Source organism: Passer domesticus, chromosome 1 (genome assembly GCF_036417665.1).
Source record: "Passer domesticus isolate bPasDom1 chromosome 1, bPasDom1.hap1, whole genome shotgun sequence".
NCBI classification, from domain to species: Eukaryota; Metazoa; Chordata; class Aves; order Passeriformes; family Passeridae; genus Passer; species Passer domesticus.
In genome coordinates, this window is record NC_087474.1 from 127,163,361 (window position 1) to 127,188,440 (window position 25,080).

The following is a 25,080-nucleotide window of genomic DNA, read 5'->3' on the forward strand; positions in this document are numbered from 1 at the left end:
GCCAGAGACCACATCCAAGAGCCCACTGAGGCATCCTGCACTGCTGAACATACTCTATGAATCCGAATCACTGCTATGGAAAAGGCATTTGGGATGCAGACAGCTTTGCACTTACACAATAGCAGACAGGTGCCTAGAATAATAGTTTAATACAGTCCAGCTTCCTCCCCTACAGAGGACCAGAGTCCCAGCTTTCTAAAGTATTAATTTGCAACAGACAACATTAGATAAATGTTTTTCCTGATAATTGCTCCACTGCTTCTTGCACCAGCACAGAAACTTCTTAAATTCCAGGGTAAATGAAACTAGATTAGACGGTTCAAAATCCTCTCTTTCCTGTAGTAAGTTAATTAATTCACAAAATGAGCAAAACACCGTGGATGCAAATCCTTAACATTTTTCTAAATCCTGTCAGTCAGCATTTTGTACTAAGAAACTGTGATATTCTACATGATAATCTAAACATGTATCTCACCTTAAACATGGGCCTCACATGCTCCAGGTGTGTTGCACTGGTAAAAGGGGCCTGAACGTGGCTCACTGCCTCCATAAGAGCTTTAGCTGTTTTAGCCATTTGTTCCATTTCCAAGTTATATAGGAGTCTCCTCTGCTTCTCACTAGCAACACCTGCAAACACATTTTTTCTCTCATTTGTGCATCTTTAGGTGTCTTTAGGAATATAATAATTTTATGTTTTTCATTAAGTACAATATTCAGATGCATTTTTGTATTATCTTTACTTTCTGAAATTATCACACCAGCTTTCTCATATTTCTTTTACAATATAGATAAAATTTAACTTAAGGCAAACTTGTATTTGAAATGTAAACTATTTTTAAATCTTTACAGAATTTTAATATTTGAACAACAGAGATTTCTTATCCATCATCTCAACTGACAGCATAAATATCACATCCACTAAGCTAAATTCAAAATTAAGAAATATTTCGTAGGAATCCATCAGTAGAGAAAATAACAATAAAAATAACTGGACGCTCTTTTTCCATGTGAGAACTACATTAAATCTTTTCAATTCCATAATAGAACCTCCATCTCATGAAGACAGTGAAATCCAAGTAGCATGTAATAATCACATTTTAAAAAATGACAATATATCATTATGTTAAGTGAATGAATACTGAAAATAAGAGTATTTATTTTTTTTTCAGATGCACATTTCCTGCAAACAATCTGTTCATAAGGCTAACCTAGGACTTAAACTATAGAAATATGTTGGGAAAAAGTTAAATCTCTCTTAATGTTCTCTATCAGAAAAGCTAGAATGAGTAACATCTCAATCTTCACAATGTGCAAAACACAAGAAGTTTTTTCTGTTATCTGAGAGGAGAAAAGATAATTAACAATAAAAGATAATAATTAATGAATTAGGGCCCTAAGAATCAAATATTGCAAAATACTTGAAGACAAACTGGTTATTGCAGGAAATCACAACAGTTACTTAAGAAAAAGAAGACACACAAAGTGTGTGTGTTCTGCTCTGTACCTACTGACAACATGTAACTTCATAGAGCCCTCTGATTTCCCTGTGCTGCTGCTCAACAGCAAAACCTGCCTCCTCCATGGTCAATGCACAGATTGCCAGGAATTCAGATGCAAAGGGAAGTGAAAATATGCAGCTGGATTTAATGCAGTTTTGAGGTTGGCATCACATATTTATGTTAAAAGGAAAAGGATACGAAATTAGAAGTGAGGATCTACTGTGACTTAAGTGAGTGGTGTTTGCTTCATTCGACTCCCGTTTCAAATAGGAGAACTTCTTGAAACTGAAGAGCCCACCCTTGAAGAAAGCTAACAATGCCACTACTTACTTTGTTTACTGGATTTTGTGGGTATTGTTAATTCTTTTGTTTCTTTCATTGAAATCTTCTTTCCAGCTATTTCATTATAGATAGCAGACAAATATTCTTCAGGGAGATCTTTACTGTCATTGATACCTCTATTCATTTTAATATACTGTTCTTTTGTCATTTTATTCTTAACCTAAAATGCAGAAAGTAGCTGTAAATATCAAGAAATGAGGCAAGCTTATGAGTTACAATGCTCCCTATAAAACTGTGCAGCCCACAAGAAGTTACCATCAAGGATAAAGCTGCTGATTCAGAAGACATTTTAAAATATTCAACACATCCAAGACTACACTGTCAAATGTACAATCTGCCACAAAGCCATGAGGACATTCCAACACTCAAACATTTGGTAGGATCCACAGATCAAATGTATGTCAAGTTAGATGTACATTAAAAAATAAAAAAGAAAAAAAAAGCTTTTTCTTGTCATACACACCAAACTATCTATCATGCAGATATCTACCTTACAGAAAGGCCTAACCAAAAAAAACTTCGAAACCTCAACACCCGTGAAACATAATAATGTTACTTAAAAGATGCATGAATGTACACTACGTTACTTCTTACATGCATACTGGTGTTAAATTGGACATCAAGCTTTTACCACTACATTGTCACAAAGCCTGGAAGTTACATGCCTATGAATTACACAGATATTTATTCCAGCAACATACCTGTGGACTGTGAAGATCTGTTGTCAACATGATAATTGAGTAAGCTAAAACATATGCAGTATCTGCACTAGCAAAAAGAGTTTGCCTGAAGGCAAAAAGGAGAGAAAGAATAGCAAATTAAATTTATTAGGATTTTTTACTAATTACTCAGCTTTCCAAAGTTCTGAGGAAAAAGTGTATCTTACCCTTGGTTACATTCTAAATATCTAGCAGCAAATTTCTCCATTAAGCGATCAATTTTTTGAGCTTCTCCGGGCAGACGAAATCCTTCTAGAAACATGCGCAGAGCTGAAACGAAATCCTTTCCCGAGAAGTCGTGTTGGTCTACATATGCATACATGACTTCTTTGTTAAATTTATCATTGTCTCCCAGGAACTCCCCAACCTGAGTCTAAAATAAGAATAGAACAGACAAACTAGCACATTTGTATTTGAAAAATAAATAACACCAACAGTCAAATGTCGTACAAAAAAGAGGTGTGCATTGCAGTTAACAGACATATTCCTGCTTCTCCTCTATTGTCTGAAGCAAAGTATTTTGGCCATACAGTCCTTCATTATGCTCTTACATATCTGCCTACATTCTTCCTTCTCTGCTTTTACTCACATGCCATTTTTTTGTTAGATGAATCCCACAGGTGTACAAGACAAAGTTAGTATTACTAATGATTGTTCTCTGCTCTAATGCTGTTTGTAGTTAAGAAACATTACAGGAATGAAAAGCTCACTAAACTCCACTTTTTTACCTAGAGTACTGATCTCAAACACATGCAAGAGATGCTCAAATAAAAATAGCTGGTACTCAAAATACATCTGAGTTGATCACTGTCAACACAACACAGTACAATGAAAAAGAGCATGCATTCAGATAAAGATGCCTGGACGCGTAAAGTAAGGTTAAAAAAATGCTTTAATGTCTGATTCTAAGCATTAATACTGAAATTTGTGAATTCAGCCACAGTTGCAAACTTAGGCACCGATGGGTGTGGTCTTCATGCACAAGGGTGAGAACTGCTGTTTCAGAAAGTTAGGTCTCTCATGACAATATTAACATCAGATATTCCCACCCAGATATTGCAGGACCCTTCCAAGTCCAGAAACAGCTGCTAGCTGTAAATAAAATCAAAGAGCTAATCTCAATTAACTAACTTTCCTCTGGAGGCAGAAAAAAGTGCTTTTAATGTTGTTGCACCACATTATTATTTTCACTATCTCTGAAGGACAGATACTTCTGTCAGTTTTTTACTAAAATATGTAGGATTTACTAAGTTGCTTCAAGCTATACTAACAACTAAGTACAAGTTCTGAGTCAGCTCAAGTAGGTCAGTCTCTTGCTTTACACCTTGCTGAACCACAGGATGCACAGAGCACAGGACAGCACCCTCCAACTCAAATTCCTTGAACTTACAAATTTTAGAAGACAGAGAGAGAGAAGTTTCCTTTTCCTCATTCTACAATAATGTGAACACACTCTGAACACTATCAACTCATTTGCAATTAGCATAAACACATCAGCATGAGCACAGACAACCATCAGGAAATCAGTTTCCTTACTGAATCTAATCTTTCCTCTTGATGCAAGAATTGAGCAATATCTTCAGGGGTAGTGCCAAGCATTCCTTGTTCTTGCAGGTACTGAATCCCCCTCTTTGGTTTCTTGTTGAATCTGTACAATGAAGAGCAAGATGAAATGAGAGTTAATCCTTTTCCCCATGCAAAAAGCTGTACCAGCCTAAGTAAAGAAATTCAGAAATTTCAGATAAGAGGCTGAAAAATCTGCATATTAAGTATTTTTCCTTTATCACACTGCATACTAGATAGGAATGAGCCATTTCCATTTATTCTGGCACTCATGAAGAAAAAGAAAATATTCCACAAAGACAGCAAAATCTTGAAAAAAACAATTATGCTGTTGATTTTTATCTTAATCTGTATGAAACAATCAACAAATCCATTAGTCGCCTGTAAAAATGGAAACATACAAAACATAGAACCAGGAAATGGAAAGAAACTGAAGCCCTAAAGGACTAAGGCATATTGGTGCAGGGTCCCAGAACTGTATGACAGGAAACTTTCATTTTTGCATAAAACTGACCTCATTGAAGAGATTAAGGTGACAAAGATAAAATCACACAGAAGATTCACATCAGACTGCACTGAGAAATTATACTATCCTCCAATTCTAATTATGACAAGTTAATTAATCATAAGGACTCATCAGCATAAGCATACAGGCATTTTCACCAGTAACATGTACATGAAAACGGGTCACATTCAAATGATCACGAGTTCAATGTTCTCCTTATCCAAATATAAAAACCTTATTTTTAGACAAGCAGGTCTGGAGAAAAAAGAACAAACATTCAGAGTACTCATCTTCTAGCTGTGAGGAATTAGGTTAACACAAAACACTGTTGACAGGCTCCAAAGGGGACACCATTCAGCACTCTTTCACCAGAGGAAGTGCTGTTACATCCAGAGTTTTTTTCCTAACACAAGGTGAGTATCTATGAGGAGAAGGAAGAAAAACCCAGGAATCTTCATAGCTCCAAAAGAATCCACCCTCCCATGGGTGATAAAAGGGCACTCACAAGTCAATTCCTTGTTCTATTATTTCCTTTTGCTGCTTTAGGACTTCAAACTGCTCTGGGTTGTCAGTGCCAGACATCTGCGTGCTGTAACTGCCAATTCCTGATGAAGCAGTAGAATCCAAAGAATTTAAGCTTCCATATCTGTTAATTGTTTCAGGGTGTTTGGTTTCACTGCTGTCCTGTTCTGTAGGTTTTTCTTGGCCTATAAATTGGAAAGGGTTACATATACCCAAAACACATACAGTGAAAATAAATAAAAATCACACGTCAAATCTTCAATGCAGGCTTCTACAACTCAGGGTTATCTTCAATTATGTGTGTGTATATATATATATATATATTTATATATATATTCTGCTTTTATTTTGGTTGGGAAAGTAAATAATTATTAAGAAGTCACTACAACATATCAAGGAGAATTCTTTCAGTTCATCACACATTGACATTTAAGTCTTAAATTAAACTGTAATTTCTGGCACTTGGGAACAAAGCCCCAACACCTCGGATAACAAACTACAGCTTTAATATTTTATTTGCAAATTTAGTGTAACTTTTAACCTGAAGCAACTATTCTAAGTTTTGGAAACAAAGTGTCTAAAAGAATTTAGGCATGTCAAGGAGCTGGTACTCTCAGCTCACAAAGACAGCCATGCTAACCACTCCTAGAAAGTTTACTACTTCACCTACCAACATCAAGTGCCTGATCTGAAAACTCTAGTGTAACCTTAGGTTGGATGAGAACAAGATTAAAGCAAGTAATTATTTAGTTACTTCATGGCTTACAACATTCAAACTTGTACAGCTATAAAATGTATAAGTAAATATTCAGTAAATAAGTAATTTTTAAAATAACCAGTAAATAAGTAAAAAAATGCTCTCTACTCAGTTTGCTTTAGCAGTTATTTAATCAGGATGAAATTACATAAAAATTAGGGGAGCTTCAAAGAAAGTCTTGAGACACTTTTAAAATCAGAAATACAGAAAATAACACGATTTAGACATTTTTCAGTCCAGTAGCATTCTAGGAATCCATACAATTAGGAAAAGACAAGAAAACTTGTTTAAATGAAGCAAACTTATCAATATTTCTACCAAAGGAAAAATAGTCTGGACATTAACAGCATCAAAATACTGGAAGAACACACTCAAGTCCTGTAGCAACTAATTACTAAAGGCAGAAGAAACACATCATATGTCTTACCAAGGGTTGTTTGGGAATTGGGATTTACATATTGATCCTTACTCCACTCCACCATGCATTTCAAGATCGATACTAAGCATTCCAATCCTTTTTTCCTCAAACTTAATTCCTGGAAGAGATTTCATAAACAGTTAGTTAGTGGACTGGAGAGTTTAGTCTCAACCCATTGTGCCAAGAAACATGAAACTTCCTAAAATTTGGTGCAATTTTTACCTGAACATTGGACATGCCAAGTTCTTGGCTACCCCTTCCTTGAGCAATCTTTGATAAGTCATTAACCAGCCTTTCAAATATATTTGCTGCATTTAAATCACAATCATAGTTCACGTAGATGTCCACCACGCTCTGAGCATCTATAAATAAAGGGACATTGTCAACCTTGGAATAAAAACTAGGTAATTTAATGAAAGGCAAGTATAGTTTTATTCTTTGAGATAAAAACCAAAATCTAGAACACAACAGTCCTTCATACCTGCACATATCCTTGTCAGCGTTTGTATAACCATCCACTTATGATCAAATGAGCTAGTAGAAGTTTCCAAGATATACAGGAAAATTTCTTTGAAGAAAACCTAAAAAATATTCCACAGGAAGAGGGAGAAAAAAGAAATCTATTAAAAAACTAACTTTGATGGTCAAAATTCTGACACAATTGTGAAAGCAGCACTTTAGAAGTACAGGAAATAATGAAAAGGCAAAAAAAAAAAAAAAAGGAGGAAAGGAAGAAATACAACTTACAATTGATACATGAATATTAGGAATTGGAATTATTTACTTATGTACTTTTGCAGTGCTGTCCAGGTTTATTTTCTAAGCATTCAAAAGCAGAAGAATTTGGAATAATGTCAAATCCTGAAGGACAGTTAAGCCTAAGAAGAAGCCTAAACTACTGTTAAGAGTTCCCTTGGGATTTTGAAAATTTGAAGTATTAGACCTTGATTAGAAGGGAAATGTCATGGCATGAAAGAATCACTCTACAATACTAGATTATTGCTGGAAGAAGGGTACTGGTCAGGCACAGCATGCAGCACCTCCATTAACAGGAAAGCTACTCTTCACTACCATACAGATAAATGTGCCCTGAAAACATTTTAGTACAGGTGTTGTCATTTGGAACAGAAACTATTTTATCCCCTATCAATTAGTTCCTCACCAGACTCATCAGCACCACAGGCTGACTAATTCAGCCAAGCTTGCTTAGCAGGTGAAGTTTCTTCTTGCTTTTTCCCTGGGCAGCTGCAACTGCTGTAACAGCACCTGAACTCAAAAGTGGACAGGGCATTACATCACTGTTCTGTACTTCTGAGAGCTCAGCTCTTCACAGCCACCTGTGGCTTCCAAATGCACAACACACAGTTTTTTTTACTAGAGGACTGCTGAGAGTCTCAAGCCACTCAACTTCTCCAATAGTATCACATGAATATGCAAATACATAAATACCCTTGTTTTTAATATTGACTGTTCCTTCATAGCGCAGAATTTTTACAGAGATTTTTACACTATTATCCAGGTAGAGAAAAACATAAGGCTGTTTCCACTTTAAGTCATACATCTGGGGAAAAACAGCAACACTGATTTTTAGGCAACTTTGGTGGTAAGCTATTTCTTCAAGCAAAATGTGCTAAAAATAGTTAAATTTTATTGATCTCTTTAGAGAAATAGAGGCACACAGCACAATGTCAAGCTAACTGTCTTAATAAGGAAAGCATCTCTATGAAACCTAAGGAGTTCAACACATAACAATTCAAAGACTTGCACGTGCTTAAACATACTTAAGTGTACTAAACTGATTTTAGTCACAATTTTAAGTAATCAGAGAAAGACAAAAATTTGATACATGTCATGCTGTGAATAACCCTCAGTTACACATTTGGTGTTTTCTGAGTTTTTATTGAAAGACACTAATTCAATATATTCTTTGCAACTAGCACAAGTATTTCTTTTCTGGTAGAAAATTTAAAAAAGAAGTCACTGATGAAGCAGAGAAAAAGGTTTCAGGGACAAAAACTAAACCCAAATCTAAGCTAGAAGAGAAAATAGCTGGAAGCACTGCATACTATCAAGGCACTTCAGATCTTTATGCCTCTGAGACCAAGCTGACTTCTTGCTGCTGGTGTCACCTTTGGAAAAGCATATCCTGGAATGAAGAACTTCTCAAAACCATGGTTTACATTTCAGCTATTTAAAAATGCTGTTTATCAGTATATAACTTATGGCAATTCACATCACAGAGCTGAGACTTTGTTCCTAATATACTGGAAAACTAAACCAGAAAATAGCTATTTATTATGTTTTGTCAACTGAAGTATGAGTTTTAAGGTATTCATAGTTATAAAAGGGTGGTAATGGTAAATGTAGCTAAATGACACCCCAACTCCTCTGATATCTAGGATTTGATTTGCTGCAAATATATTCATTAATCCATACAGAATTACTGTTACAATACAACTAAGGTACAACTTAAATCATTTTACTGTCAGAGGGCAGTGTTAGCTAAATATTTAAGTCAACAGGCCACGGGAGGGGAGGGTCACTTTCAACAGAATCTGAAACTTTTCTTTTCAAACATGCCAGAATATTCTTACACAGATGAAAAATGCAGCCTCAATCCCAAAATATATAAATTTTGCATATTGTAAATCAGAGCATATGGCTCTCCTTACAGCTTCAAGACACAAACTGCATGTGAAGTTATCTACATTTCTACCCACATCTTCAGAATAACCTTTAGGATCAGTAGCTGAAAGAAGAATTCTTAGCTCACAATCAGGAAAAAGAAAAGTTTCTAGAAACTGCTGCATCCTGCACTTTGTAATAAATGGGTACTTCAGCAGCATCAATTTTTTGGGTTTGCTATTCACAAGGAGGAAATGTAGCACTGAAACGTGGTGATGGTCTTCAGCATACCCTACAACCTGCTACATTAGTGCAGGGCATCTTATAACCAGTTTGTCTTACATGCCTTCATTTTCTCTTAGGAATTTGTGAAAGGCTGGCAGTGATGGAAACCTATCAAATTTCTGTCAGGGAAGCCAAGTGCAATGTGTTCACCACCTACATGCTGACTTGTAAGCTCTCTGAACACAGCAAGTCCAACACTTTCCGGGAGGCAGGCTGTGGGACTGAGAACAGCCCCACCCAGTCTGTCTGATGTGCCAAACCCTGCACACACACTACAGTCTTGCTGAGCACATAGTTGGCCTTGAAGTTTTTTAAAATGCATCACATTTTCAAAGCACATTCAGTCATTTCTATCCAATCTATGCTCAACCATATACAGTAAATCCGACTGTTTTCCCCCACAGAAGTAAGAAAATAACCTGGTAAGTAATCACAACCCAATAATTTTCTGACATGCTACTGTCAAAATGAGGTTCTTCCTCCAAAGCTGCCATAACACATCAATTTGTCCAATGACATTCACAGATGAAGTGAATTCCCTGAATTCAAGGTCCTTATAAACAGCAAGATTTATCAACATTTCTAAGCATCTCTTCACATACTTAAGCTCCACATGGATGGGGCAATCTGTCAGCTTCAGTATTCACACCTGAATCCCCAAACAAAAAAATTACTAAAATAAACAGCAGGGACACACAGCACTACTTTATTCGCCACAGAATTAAGATCTTTAACACGTGACACCACAAGAGGATATATATCCATGTGGTTGAACAGAGTTGTTCTGAGAAGCTGCTTGCACAAAGAGCTGATCTCAAGAATAAACCCTCCACATACAGAATTAGAGAATATTCCGAGCTGGATGGGATCTGCAAGAATCATTGAGTTCAGCCCTTAAGTGAATGGCCTGTATGGGGATACATCTTCCTTTGCCCTATGACTTAGAATTGACCTACTGAAAATTCACAATGCCTGCCAGGACTCAGAGAATATACTGCAAAGAATATGGACTCATCTCCATTTACAGTCCAAGGAGTTAAATTGTGTGTACACCTTTAGAGGAAATGAGATCTTATTCAGGACTTATATTGACAGAGGCCCTGATAAGCAATGGGAAGTGGCTACAATAATAGAATAGCTGGGACTCCCCCAGAGAAAGAAATCTGTTCAAGTGATCTCAAGGAAAATCCACAATGCTCTTCATGACATTACTTTCTATTCCAAAAATCTTTTGCAAAACTATATATTACACAGCCTTTTCCTGAGTGTATTCATTTCCTTAATTTCTAATATGCAGTACTGGGCTAAGCTTTCTTAATCACAATATTAAACATTGGTTGAACTTAGGCACAGACCTACTCAATTCCGAGTACTCTGCAATAGTATCATGCCACACCCAACAGAAAACTTCAAAATAAGGAAAACCTGTCAAGTCTTATACAAAAGCTGTGAGTCACAAGGGAAAACAAATTTATTTACGCAACACCAAGCTACACAAAGATAAACAAATGTTCACTTAACACCTCCCACACATTTAATTAGAAATTAATGCAACATACCTCAATCTGCATCTTTAGATGAGTCTTAAAGTTTGACAGGAGGGTAAGAAATATGGAAAGTGAAAGTTCAAATACTTCTGGAACTGATGAGACTCCATTTTTTGACAGTGCAACACAGAGGTACTGCTTTATAGCATTAATGAACATCTCATTTGTCCTGAAGACTGGTCCTGCATTTTGCAGAATGGACAGAAGCAACTGCAATGAAAGAATCTTTGATCGCAGTTCATGAGATCTAGAACAAAACAACACAGCACATCAGCCCAGTGTAAGCCATAAAAAAAACATTCTCTTGAGAACTCAGTACAAACCATAATGACTTTACACGTGGAGTATTAATGAGAGAAACTCAAATTTGACACAACCAGTTGCAGAAAGGGTCATAAAGAGACATTAGGTCTCTTTTTTTTGTTAAATTGTTCATTTTTTCAACTAAGGATGCAGGCAAGACCTTTTCCAGAAAAGGAAAAATTACTGTTGAATCACTCTCTTCTGCACCACAGAACAGCAACAACAAGAGGCAATGCTGCCCTTTTAGCCAGAGGATCAAGGACCATTCTTTCCTGTCAACAGAGCTTTGGAAGATCCTATCTAAAATCCAGCCCATCTACAAACCCTGACTAGTGAAAGGTGGAATTTCCTTCTCCTCCTCTATTTCCACCAGCATGGAAAGAGAGTTGAAGGACTATAAACACAATACTTCCTGACAACACTGAAATCTCTTTTCCCAAATACAGCACATACCAATCACTGGGCCCATCCCACTCTGAGAGCAGGTAAGACACAAAATGTGCCTATCTTAAGCATGGCAATCGCCCAGTCGGGCAAGGGCAGTGTTATCAAGTGCTCCACAGTACCATTCTTACAGACTCATGTAAACTAGAATTCATGTCAGAAACAGTGCTATTTCTGCTCTACAAATCCCAAACCAACAAACACAACAAAGCAGCCAAAAACCCCTGAAATCACACACAATAAAAAAGCATAAAGGAAATCTGCACCTATTAAAATCCAATGCAATAAATAACTTTCCAGGCGAAACCATTCTCTCCTGAGACTCCTGATGCTCCTTGCCACTTCTGATGATTTCAAAAAAAGGCTGTATCTCTTCTGAAGAGTGGGTATAGACACAATTGGCTTTCCCAACAGGACAGTCCCCAGCTTTCATTAAACAACTCCCCTGACAGAGGACAGTTATGAATCATAGGGGACAATGACAGGAAATTTTTCATCCAGTACAGCCCAGACACAGTAAGGAGTGCTTCAAGCCAATCTGTGACACACAGAGTAGCTGGATATTTGCTATATATTCAAATATAAAAGCTTAATTTTAAAAAGTAATTCCAGTCTAGCTAAAACCAAAAATGCTAATTAATATCAAGTATGTTGCAAATAAACTCAATTATTTCTGCCAGAGAAAGTGGGATGGGGAAATCAATTTGCAAACATTTCAAACTCAAAATATAATTCCAACAGCAGACTTTTCTTCTGAAGATGTTTTTGAGAAGAAAACAGCCAGTCAAATCGAGTGAGGAACTTGTCCCTCATATTTCTCCTTATGGGCTACAGATCAAAATCAATCCAAAACTGCTCTATGTAACAGTTCTTCAAGAAAATGCTTGATGCTGGCACTGCATGGAAGCTCACATAGCAATCTCTTTTGATGCAAAAGGCTCGGTTTTGTATCAAATGGTACCAGGTGTGCAGACAGCACACGAGCAGTTCATACTTTGCTATGGAATATAAGAATTTAAATATGAGGAGAATTTCAGTCATAAATAAAATATTCCATATTGCCTACTTCCAGCAAGTGCCAGTTCCCACATGAAATCCTGGACATGCTGACCTTAACGATTTTGTATGATATATAAAGTCAACTTAGAACAGGTTTAAGGTAAAACCAAAAACCAGCAAGCAAACATTCAAGCTGTATCTCACCCCCATCTTATTTTATTCCAGAAAAAGAGGAAACAAAGACATTAAGCAGGTTCCCAAAAAGCAAAATGCTGGTCTTAAGTCCCAGACTTGTGATTTTAATCTAAAGCTTCAAGTTCAGTTACCTAAAATCTAAAAATATTTTCATTACCGACTTCATAACAAATTTCATTGAAAGTAACATTTTTTAAAGAGTTAGATAAGACTCCTGAAATGCTATAAATATCCTACATCTCCTCTTCCAATTACAGCATGTTTGTAATAGTTCAAAAAGCCATCAATGCCTCAGAACCATTGATAAATTCTAGCCATTTCTCCAAATATGGGATATCTTCAAATGTATTTGCAAGGAATTTTGGTTGCCCTAAATGCCTTTTTCTCCAATTTGTTTTTGTATGAAGAGCTTCGCCAGTTCTCATATGAATGTCAAGGACTTCATGGATTCAGATGAGATTCTCCAAGTGCCTCAATAGCTATTACTGTTCTTGCAGGGGGAGTTAATCCACTAAAACCTTTAATAAATGGACAGCTTTAAGTTTCAGAGTACTAACTAAAACCACAGGATTTTCAAGGCATTTCCTGGAAGGCAATTCTCAGCAATAGCGAGGAAAAACCCTCATGCCTCAGTCTTCATTCTCTAATGTCCTGACTTTCCAAAAATACACTGCTAGATTAAATCTTCAAACTCTTTTGACTACATAATATCTTTTCAATTTATTAAACCCACATCACACATCACTGATTTAACTAAACGGTCTTAAAGTTACCTGCTTTAAAAGCTAGACTCAGAACAGTACAGCTGATTTTATTTTGAAGAACACCAGGCCTTTCCCTGTCACTTAAAATCATACTATAGTTTCAATTTGATCTCTTAGCACTTCTTAGAACAAAAAAGCACCCCTCTTGAAAATTATTAGCAATTGTTCCTAATGTGCAAATCTAATGTATATAAATTATATGCATATAAATCCAAGATCAGAAAGCAAACCTTTCTGCTGACACTCAGATTTAATACTGACACCCATCTATAGAGGGGACTCTATATTTGCTTTACAACCAACAATTCTATAAATGAAACTGAAGACATGGTATCTTCAGTCAGAACAAACAGCCAAATAAAATCTTTGTTATCAAACATTTGTGTTTTGATTAAGTAGGCTGACAGAAGTGTCCAACCTGAACAAAAGAATGAAACACTTCATCATGAATTTATCATAACCAGTTATCAGCTCCAGATAAGAAGTTTATATTAAGCAGAGCTGAGGATGTGTACTGGATACACAAATGTGCTGGTTTCAGCTGCTGTAGATTAAATTTTCCTCCCAGTGGCCAGCACAGAGCTATGTTTTGGATGGAGAGCAATATGAAACAGATAAAAGAAATTATGGGGCACAACCAGCAATGGTTACAAGCCTAGAAGGTACCAAAAGCAGAGTAATGTGAGCAAGACCAGAAATATCTGATAATCTTCTAAACAAACTCTTTTCAAATGCATTATAAACAGCAACTATAAAACAGCACTACATTCCAACTCATAAAAGGATAGGTGTTAAGAAACTTCTGAACAGGTATACAAAAGGTGCATTAAATCATAAAAGAACATTTCCAAAGTTTCTATGTTCTTTTCAACACACTGTCAGTTTCTCACTAACAGGACTCACAAAAATATTTATATAATTTATTTTTATTTTTAGATTAATTAGGAAAACTTGAAAATTCTACTTACTTTGGATCTGGTGGTCCATCTGACAGGGGCTTCATGGAGAGTTTACACAGTGACCTGAATACAAGGAAGGCATCCTTTTGTAAAATGTGGGAAAACTTAGCACCAGGGGTAGGTCCTGAAGAATTTCCAGATTCCTAAGGAAGTTAACATATTTCAGTATTCCATTTTGCATTAGTAGGGTGTGTAGGGAAATCCCCACCTCTGAACAATAAAAAGTTAATATATTATACAAATATAACCAAGTCACTTTAGCTTTACGGACTCAAGATTGAAAAAAAACAACTCTGCAGTCCAGCTGAAAGTCACTATTAAAAATGGCCTACTCAGTAAGAAGTCAGAATTAATTAAAGAGTGTCATGAAATTAGGTAGGTCAAGTTTAAGTAGGGTAATTTGCAGTAAATTGCTGCCAGGCACTTTCAGTAGTTTAAAACCATCCCAACACCAGACATTTTAACAGAGCATGAATAGTTACCTACCTGCTGCCAGACACATTTGATAAAATGTCTATGGTACAATAAACACCCCTATTACTAATTTCTTGCAATTCTGTATTATTGTTCCATTGTTTAATGTTAAGTCTTAACATTATTAACATTATTGTTTAATGTTAAGTTTTCTATTTGTATGGCCCTACATGGCTGTAACTTTTTGAACTTAGAATTATTACTCTCAAACCTAATTACTCATTACAGTCTGACAGCAAATATTCTTGTTAAGCTGACAAGTGTACACGTCTCATACAGGAGAGGGAGTATATTTTCACATCTATTTTGTTAATGAAATATGTTAATGAAATTTTGATCTGAAATCACTGCATTAAGATCATGCCATCAGCTTGAAATTTGTACTTCTTGTTTGAAAAGAGCACACTAAAATTGCATAGGCACGAGTATAATTGACTGTATGTTTCACTATGTATATTGAATACTAGTTTCATAGTTTCTCAGGAGCACTTCACGAAACAGGAAACTGAGTTCTCTTGAACAGTAACTCCATGGGACAACTAAAAACATGCTGGGATAAAAAAGACATCATGTGCAAAATTTATTCAGAAAAATTTCATTTAAGTAGTGCATTGAAGTAGAGTAACACAACTTAATTATCGAAATGCATGTCAGTAACCTATTTTATGGAATTATACTAATCACTCTGCACAAGCATTGGGCAACATTTAAAACATAATACTTTTTTTCAGTATTTCCTAATTATATCTGCCTGTACCTGAGTATCGTTGGAAGAGACAGATAATCTGTCATCGGGTAAAGATGGTGTATAAGCAACAGAAATTGGAGTCCCTGGAATTCCATTTGCCTGAATGTTTTCACTGTCACTGCCATCCTCTAAGGATACAGTTGTGCCATCACCACCTGCAGTCCCTTCCACATCTATCAGAAAAGATGCAAAAATAATTAACAAATGTTATGTGAGATTAAAAGTTAAAAAGAGCTTTTAAAACCAACATTTAAATACCAAAAAATGTCATAAGGAGGAGCTTAAGACAGAATTTACATGGCACTACAAAACTATAAGAATTGCAAATATCCTTAATTATCAACAATGAAAATTACAGTAATAAATTTAATTATAACTTAACTTGTCAGGGGCACCACTCTACCAAGTTTCCAAGAAGTATTGGTATGCAACATCACTCACTAGTCTGATAAACAGTTTACAACAAACTGAAAAATATAGTGAGACACTGCTGCTACAGAGAGAGACCTACTTCTGGGAGTGTTTGTATAGAAACAAAATAAAATAATAATTTAAAAAAAAAACAAAACCAAAAAAGCACCAAGAATTTGTATTTTAAAAGAACATTAAGTCTCCAATCTAGAGTGTAAAACAATGCATGAAATCCTGTCCATTTTACTGTTAAATAATGCACTGCTAAAGGCTGACAGCACAACTGTCTTCTTTAGCACGTAGGTCATATTTAAATGATGATAAATTTTATTAAATATTTGAAAGTGGTGAAATAATTCTTAAGGTCAAGAACCAGACCGCAGTCACTACTGACTAGACAGATATTAATATAATACCTCCAACTACTATGTTCACCATTTCCTGCACAATACTTTCTACAATTTCTTGTGCCTTCTCTTCACACTCATTGCTTTCACCATCGTAAGTTCCTCCATCAGCTTTAGAAAGATCTTTATGAAGAAAAACAAACACAAACAAGTATTAATGAGAAACTCTGAAATTAAGAAGATACTTTGCTTGCACTTAATATTTTAGAATAAATGTCTGGATGCTTCAAAAATCGGTATTTGCAGAATGCAAAAGCTCCGGTGGTTAATCTGCAATGTTAATTAATTGCCATTGTAAATGGCAATTAATCTACAGGCCTGTGCCAACAAAACACATCAGTTTTGTATCTTCACATACATTACAACAGGAAAACTTGAGGGTTTTGAGATGCTGTCAAAAACTTTCACAATATTACACAGATGCAAAAATGAATTTTTGATACAGACTCCTACAGAGTGCAGGACTTAAGTATGCTCTTGATGGACAATGGTAACAAGGACAAATGCATTTTGCATTACTCAACTACTTGAAAACTTATGTCTTACTCCAGATTTGGGATAGAGAAAAAAGACAATTCTCAAGCCTTTTTTTTTTTTTTTTACAGACCTTTTCCCTCCCTCCATGAAACAGAAATACACACTGATTACTTTCTGCTGCTGTGGCTTGGTCAGCTTCTGTCTGTTCATTTTCAGCACTAGAAATGTCAGATCCATTTTCTGCCTCAATATCTTCTTGAAGGTTCTTGTCCACATCGTTTGTGCTGTGGTCAAGCTCTCTCTCATGGTCTTTGGACAGCTGATCAGCCTGTGCTGGAATATGTCTCAACTGAGGTGATTCAGGCTCGTGATGGCTTACTGGAGACTGCTGGAGATGGTGTTGCTGCCTGTGTCTTTCCTTTTCCATCTGTTTGGCTTCCTGAAGCTACAAAAGCATTGCAAACACAGAGGTAGTTGACTATCAAAATAAAACAATAAGATATATGCATTATTTTGTAAAGATGACATCTCTATTGTCTCTGCTTACACAGTAGCAGTTTAAGAAAATGCATCTTTGTTTAATTATAAATAACTTCAGTATCATGGGAAATCCATTGCAAGAGGGCTGCTTCCCAACTATGCATGTAGATCATACCTTCACTATCAAAGAAGGGATGACCACACTACAGAAACCATAGAACCCAGAGTTGTCTGCCTGCCCTATAAGGAAGCTTAGGGAGTAGATGTGACAATAAACAGGAGTGCTTGGAAAAACATCAAGGCAAACTTTTTTTTGTGGTCCCTTGTTCTGGAATCCCCAGAAAGAGAAGAATTTCTGTGACTTCTGTACACTACCCCACCCCCAAACTCCGTATTTTTCACCTGTTTCAGAGTGGAAAACACAAGAAGAAAAATCAGATACCAGATTATTTCTTTCCCCCAAAGTACCCAAGTTAGAAAAACCAAAAAGACTTAATAATGATGAAACAAATGTCTCAAGCTGGTTTGCTTTCAAGAAGTAGTTTTTAGATAAAGATACTGAGATACTCACTGCTTGATTTTCCATACGTGCAAAAATGACATTCAGCATTTGTGTTAGAGTGGCCTTGGCTGTAGTTTGATTTATAAGATTTTTGCTTGCTAGGTAGATATTGTAACATGTTCTTACAGCCTGTAGTACTGTTCCTTCGTGGATTTCTATGTGTTGAGATGTTACTGCAGTGAGCAAAGCCTAAATAAACACAGATATATACATTCACCAGTCAAAACATTTATCAGTCAAAAAGTCTGCAAATTAATAAATACCAAAACTGGACTACTTCTAAAATATATCTAAATACATATTTTGAACTGCAATTTAATTATGTTTTCCCACATAAATATGTTTTCCCTCATATGTTTTCCCAGTCTTGTAGCCATATTGGAAAATCAGACCAGTTACATTAAACTGAGTGGTTTTCATCAACACATCAAAGAATTACATGTTTCATAGCATGCAACAGCAAGAAGTAACCAAAGGAATCATCAGAGAGGTAGCTAATAGAAGTCATCCTCAAATTTTCTAGACACAAAACAGGAACAGACTGTTAAAGCCTGGAAGGGAAACCAAAGAGTCCAAAAGTTGTTTTAGAAATAAATGTAAATGTGATGAACAAAGACTGACTATGAGGTCAGACAGCTATACTCAGACAACTGCCCATTATAACAGCTTTTTTTGGTAGATGCTAGAAAATTGTGTTGGCCCCTCCATTGAAATTTGCTTATTTCTTCCTGTTCCCAGTAATATCTGCTGCTCTTTAAAAAAATAAAAGTACATAAGCCTGTGAAAAATCAGATAACACAGAAGAAAGGAACAAATTAGCTTTATGTCAGGCAGAAGCAGCCTAGATTAAAGGGCAGAAACAGAGGCAGATAAAACCTGAGGACAGGGTTTGAAAACATTGTCAGAGATGTGTGTGGAAGAGCCTGGTTTGCAACAGTTTGTATTCATCACTGTAATCCAGTAAAAGAAATGAGGGAATTTTAAGCATTAAAAACCTTGACAGTTACCATTTAATAGGATGTTTAGGGTAATAAAGAAAGAACTGGGAGCAGTGGAAAGCTCCTATATTTTTTAATTTATCAGTTAAAAAAAAGTTATTTCAAGTGTTGGGTAATTTACTCATCAAACCACACCTCACATCTATTACTGACATTGTCAGAACTTCTATACATTCAAGGCACCAAGAAGTGGAGAAACAGTACCCATCTGTCACTCAAACCCCTTAAAAAGTAAAATCAGCCACTCTTGAACACAAGCTGAACAAGCGGGACCCAGGCATAAACAGGTATTTTTTCCAAACCACTACTGTCTAGACCCAACACAGTATATTTAGATTTAGTTAATATTTCTTTCACGCAGTTACAAATTATACCACTGATACATGTACACACACATACTTGATACACCAGATTAAGAACCACCCACAGCTTTTCACTTGGAAGACAAGGTCTCTTGCAGCCTAGCACTCAGGACACTAACGAAAGGTGCAGGGGGATCCAGTCTCCATCACTGTTTCTGGTGATGCCATTCATAAAGTCAATGTCATCTTTGTGTCATCTTCTGTCTCCTTCTTAAATTTGGATGAGTTAGAAGCTGATATTTGAAAATTCAATTTTAACTTCCATCTCAGTTCAGTGATATTTTATGATGTTTTTTCACCCAACTTTTAATAATAGAAAGTAGAGCCAGCTGGTAGAGAAAGGTGACAAGGCTACAGATAGATTATGTGTTCTTTTGTTTTAATTGGCTTAACAGCTTGAATTTCCTGATTTTTTTCAGTATGCTTGTTATGAAAAATAGAGCCTGGTTCTTTTCACACCGCCTGATTAGAGGTGTGGAAGCAAAGAAATGCTTCAAACACATACTAAGACATACCTCCTTGATATATTAATCCAAATTCACTGAATAATATTTTCTGTGCAGCCTGAGGAATCAGCCTTTCTACAGGGCATCTCCCTGCAGACATCAAACTATACAAGAGTTGAAATAGCTCTTGATAGCCACTTCTTAGGGTTTCTTTCCTTCCCAAGCACTAGATACAAATCTTAATGACTATGACACACATTTGCAAACTGATAAGCATTTTTAGCTTTGATCTTTTGCTAATATCTCCTGTCTTCCTTACAATTTAGAGTAATCCTCAGGCTATTAGTTGTTCGAACTTCCCATCTCAGTTCTGCTAGTGTGCCAATCCAGTAGAAATAAGAGGACAAATGGAAGACAAAGTATTTTACAATAACTTTCTGAACATCCTTCTCTCTTGACAGTTTGCATTTGATGGTATGCCCTAGACACCATCACCTGATTCTCTGTCATAGAAGAGTACATCATTATCACAACAGCATGACAGCTAACCCTGAGAAACCACACGTTATGAAATCAGGAGTGGCAGTACTGCTCCTCTGAAACCCTTGTGAAGTCACACATTAGAAAAATAAACCCTTCCTTTCTCATTTTAGTACTTTTCTTCATGTTACTCCCCTTTACTCTGCGACCAAACAACCACTATGTCCAACATGAGGAAGAAGAGAGGGGAGAGGGATGACAAATGAGTAGAGGACAATCACCACAACCCCCTGTGAAGCAGTTTTACTTAAAACCCAAAACTGCTACACAACACATGTCCTTGAGAGATGGAGTAACAAAAGCTCTGCCTTCCTCCCAGCCACACTCTTACTTTGCAACAGGTCCAGAGCATGAAGCCACCTGCGCTATTTTAACTCATCAATGCAAGTAACAATTATAGAAAACAAAAGCATCCTCAGGTGGTTCTCTGGTGTTTAGTTTTGGGGTTTTGTTTGTTTTAAAAGTGATTTCAGTAGGTGCAGAGTATTAAATGCTTGCTAGGACAAGGGATGGGGTAAGGGAAAAGTATGGGAGCAAAGTTTGGACAGACAAATGGCTCTCTGCAGAGGCTGGAACAGCAAGCTACTTCTACGGAGTCACAGCATTATGTTGCTTTTTTCTACCACAAAGTTTTGCTGCTCAAGGCTTTTTGCAATTGAGTTCCCACTCCTTCTGGTCACACTTAGCTGATCTGCTCTCACAGTATCCTCACTGTGAGCTAGTAAATAAAGGAAAGGAAAAAAAAAGCCTACTTTATTTACTCCTCCCCTTTGCTGCCCTTTAGAAACAGAAGGAAACCTTTGTGAAAGGTTAGAGCCACCTCATTCTCCTTCAGGTCCTTCCAAAAAACCTTTCTTTGTCACAAAGCCTGCAAAAATACCAACAGCCAACATGCCTTCCTTGCCCTGAAACTACTGGCTACCTGACTGTGACTGTTTCCTTACACTTTCCCTCCAGTCCTTCATACTTATTGTTCTGTGTTTGGGAAAGACCCTACAGTTCCGTGCTGCCACCTACTTACTATAAATAAAGCTTATTCATTTTTATAAACAACCACTGGATGGCTTTGGGAAAGGAGAAAAATCCCCAGGATAACTTCCTGAGTTACAAATTATCATATCTTTGTGTAACACCCACTGTATTCTTTCTTAGCCTGAAGCATATTTACCAGGTGAATTTACTATTATTTAAAACAAGTGCATTAGAACAGTTCAGGAAGTATCATGCTTTGTGAGGCAAAACAAATGTAATTTTAAAAGTAAACTAAATTAACAATAGTCCTCTACTAAAAACATCCAGCATCCATCTGTAACTCTAAACTTTTGATTCCTCTCACACTGAATATTCTATGAGAACAATATGGTTACAGCAAAACAACGTGACTACAACCAGGAGAAAAATTTTCAACTCAGGGTCAGTTTTTTGTCCTCTCAGCCAACTCTGATCATCTTATCTTTGGAAGATTTATGACACAGTACAGCTGTCATCTGATTAGCACAGGCTTACTTTGTCTTGATTTTGTAATTCAGTTGCCTGGAAACTCCTGAATACTTGGAACAGCACATAAAACAGTAGCCCTGGCTCCTCTCTCTAGTGTGAATTAGCTACTAGAATCACATAATTCTGTTCCTTTTGAGAGTGTCCACAAGGTTATTTTTAAATTTTTTTAAGTTAGCTTGAAGTCCAAACATTTACTTATCACAAAATAATGTGTTAGCATGGACTGACTTTTGAAAAACACAGGAAAGTGAATTCCTTAAGCCACAAAACAACAAATACATCAAATAACCTTCATAGATAAATGATTTTTGAATTTAAGTGACACTAAAAAAAAGTCACCAAATAACATTCAACTTTTCAGACTACAGCTATCAAGCACACACAAACATAAGTTAAGCTGTAAAAGCACCTATATAACAGCATATACTTTCCACATGGCAAACCAAGGAAAGAAAACACGAGTGTAAACAGTCGATATATTAAATCCTGCCTCCTCTTCCCTAGTCCTTCTTTACAAATTTAAAAAATAAAGGGAAAAAAAAGTTTTGCCATAGTTTTAGTTCTTCAGGCACCAAAAGGCCAGAAGACATGTAAACAGAACTTCAAGTAAGATCTCTGCAACTGTCAGTGCAAGTCTGCACTCTCACACCACAAATGCCACAGCAGCCCTAGGAAAGCAAGCCTGGAGGCAGAAAGATTCAATCAAGGGATGTTATTTCACACAATTTGAATAAACCACTTTTAATTGCATCAGTAGTCTAATTACTTGCATTGTTTCTGCCACAACAATCCCCACCACAACAACTACACAAAAAAGTTGCATGACTTCACATCAGAATTACACCCAATCAAACTGAACTACAAGGGAAAGGAAGGAAAAGGCTGATTTTCCATTCTGGCTCATCACAGAGTCTGCAGATGAAGAACAAGGGCATTACAGAAGAGAAGAGAACCTGCAAGCAATAGGAGCAGAAAAGTTAAACTTTCTGTCTTTAAGTCTCTTTAAAGATTATGAGACCTTAAAGAGACTTTAAAGTCTCCATCAGAACTACTGCAGGATATGACTCTAAAGCTCAGACAGCTAAAAAAAGACAAAATATTCTTCTCTGTGTCAGCAAGAGGATTTCCTTGGTAGTCAGCAGAAAGGGCTTTTCAGAATGTCTAAGTGGCTCTGGTAGTTGGGAACTGGCTTAAGATGACTCCACCCCGGAAAGCCACCCAGTAACCAGGAAACCTGCACTGCCTGTTAACTCTTGCCCATGATGGCTCTTGGATCCCAGAGGGAGGGCAGCACGCTACACGAGGGCCACCATTCTGCATGCAGAACCAAGACAATCCTCCAGAGAGAAAGGCGTCCAAGTGATCAAAGTTCTCAGCTTGCACTGTGGTGTTGGTGAAGCAGCTGCCCTGTGGGAGTGCTGCTTCTGTTGTGGGTAGCAGCCTTGGTACACCAGCACAAAAAAGCAGGAGATCCAGGTCTGCTGCCTTCTATCTCCCTGACGGAATTAAGATTCTTCAGACAACATACTGATCACCAGAACCACAGAAAAGTCTAAGAAGATCATCCTTCAAATCGTACTGGAGAAGTAGGGTCCATGTTCATCTCAGAATTGAAGAGTTAGTAGGCCTAAGAGAGTATGGCTGACTTAGAAGTTTCATTATTCTTCCAACGTCAAAAGTTCTGGTCTTTGCCAAGGTTATTTAAAATTTTCAAGCTTTTTATGGTGTTCAGAGTATTAGACAAAGACAGAGTCAAAGTCAAAACAGTATTCTCCACTTTCCCAGTTGCTCTAACATGGCAATTAGCTACATGTAAACAGTAAAAAAATTAAGGCATTAAAAGAGTGTACTTAACAATTGTCGCAGAGTTTACTTTCTCAAATCTTCTCCTGAACAGAAGGACTATTAGCTCTTAAAGCCCCTTCAGGCAGGGAGGAGTGGAATAAGAAAGCATTAAAAGAGACAGTATTACAATGAGAGAGAGTTATAATAGTTTCAGCCACTGAAAGTTTAAATCAATAAAATCTTCCCTTTGCAGCATGGAAAACATCTTAAAGGCATGGGCAAAACAACACAAGAAATCTAGAAAACAGCAGCATGAACCAACATTTGTAACAACTATCTGCAGGAGAAGTGGAGTGCAAAAAAGAACAGGGAAGGTTCGAGCTATGAAAAGGAGAACAAAGTACATTCTTTGCATTAATACAAGCAAATACAATCTGCAAGAAATGCCAATGCCTCAGGATAAATATACAAAACATTATGAGGTAACAGACACTCCATTTTGCTTAACTAACTTCAAATGTATTCTTCACTGCTTTTACCATTGCAGCCATTCAAAGAATGCTGTTACAGGAACAGGGTACAGCATTTCCACTAAGCAGCTAAATTCTAGGACTTGGCATAGTAATTTCCTGAAACAAATACCCATAATTAATGGCTGCAATCAGAAAACAGGTTCCCCAGAAACATTTGTACAAATTCCACATGCAACATTTATATAAGCTGTGGAAACAAACCCTGGAACTCCTTCAAGCAAAAGTGTATGACACAGCAGTACAAAGCTAGCATGGTAATGTCCAACTGCCAGGTCTAATTGCATTTCATCAACAAATTCCAAAATGGATTTTAAAATCTCCTGCTTAATTACAATTTCTCCCACTGGGAGTGCAGGATTGTTTGACAGTAATTCCTCACAATTAGAGGCTCCACAGGTCTGCTGTGAATCAGTTTCACACAGTGGTCTATGTACAGGACTTGAGGCCACAACCATGAATGCACCCAAAATGCAGTGGAAGAAATTAGGGGAAGGGCAAAGAATAGGGGGTTTCCACCTCCAAAAAACAGGATGAAGAAAATATTTTAACACTGCTATGACATTTACAAATTAAGCACTTCTGGTTTTGAACTCTGAGGTCAAGAATGTCTTCCTGCTGCTGCCACTATAAATACAGGAAGTATTAAACATGTTACCTTTATTATTTGTAGCTGAACCCCTTCGTCTGTTTGAGGGCCTTGAAAACAGCCACATATTGTCTCGATAATTCTATCAATTAATTTTTTTCCTGGAGCTGTACTGTCTGGAGCATTCCCTGTCAAGTGCCCATATGCTATAAGTTTCTGGAGAGAGGAAAAAAACCCATGTAAATACAAGCTTAAAAAAATTAAGCCAGCTTTTTGTTATAATAAATAAATTCACCTGATAGCTCTAACTTGCACAGAACAAACA

At 36.7% G+C, this 25,080-nt stretch overlaps 1 protein-coding gene across 3 annotated transcripts in view; it reads right to left on the reverse strand.

The window, feature by feature from the left end:
• ARFGEF1 (ADP ribosylation factor guanine nucleotide exchange factor 1) overlaps positions 1–25,080 on the reverse strand; it is an 84,281-nt gene that overhangs the window by 27,549 nt on the left and 31,652 nt on the right. For 2 of the 3 annotated variants that reach the window (XM_064388327.1, XM_064388318.1), the window contains exons 4-19: positions 24,825–24,971; positions 18,015–18,194; positions 17,135–17,408; positions 16,496–16,609; positions 15,678–15,841; positions 14,456–14,589; positions 10,795–11,029; positions 6,807–6,906; positions 6,548–6,687; positions 6,335–6,443; positions 5,134–5,335; positions 4,097–4,208; positions 2,728–2,933; positions 2,543–2,627; positions 1,830–2,001; positions 476–627 (exon numbers count right to left, since the gene is read on the reverse strand). In XM_064388327.1, coding sequence (XP_064244397.1) covers positions 476–627; positions 1,830–2,001; positions 2,543–2,627; positions 2,728–2,933; positions 4,097–4,208; positions 5,134–5,335; positions 6,335–6,443; positions 6,548–6,687; positions 6,807–6,906; positions 10,795–11,029; positions 14,456–14,589; positions 15,678–15,841; positions 16,496–16,609; positions 17,135–17,408; positions 18,015–18,194; positions 24,825–24,971 — 2,526 coding nt within the window. The remainder of the gene's footprint in view (positions 1–475; positions 628–1,829; positions 2,002–2,542; positions 2,628–2,727; positions 2,934–4,096; positions 4,209–5,133; positions 5,336–6,334; positions 6,444–6,547; positions 6,688–6,806; positions 6,907–10,794; positions 11,030–14,455; positions 14,590–15,677; positions 15,842–16,495; positions 16,610–17,134; positions 17,409–18,014; positions 18,195–24,824; positions 24,972–25,080) is intronic. The other variant, XM_064388337.1, reaches the window with a different exon arrangement.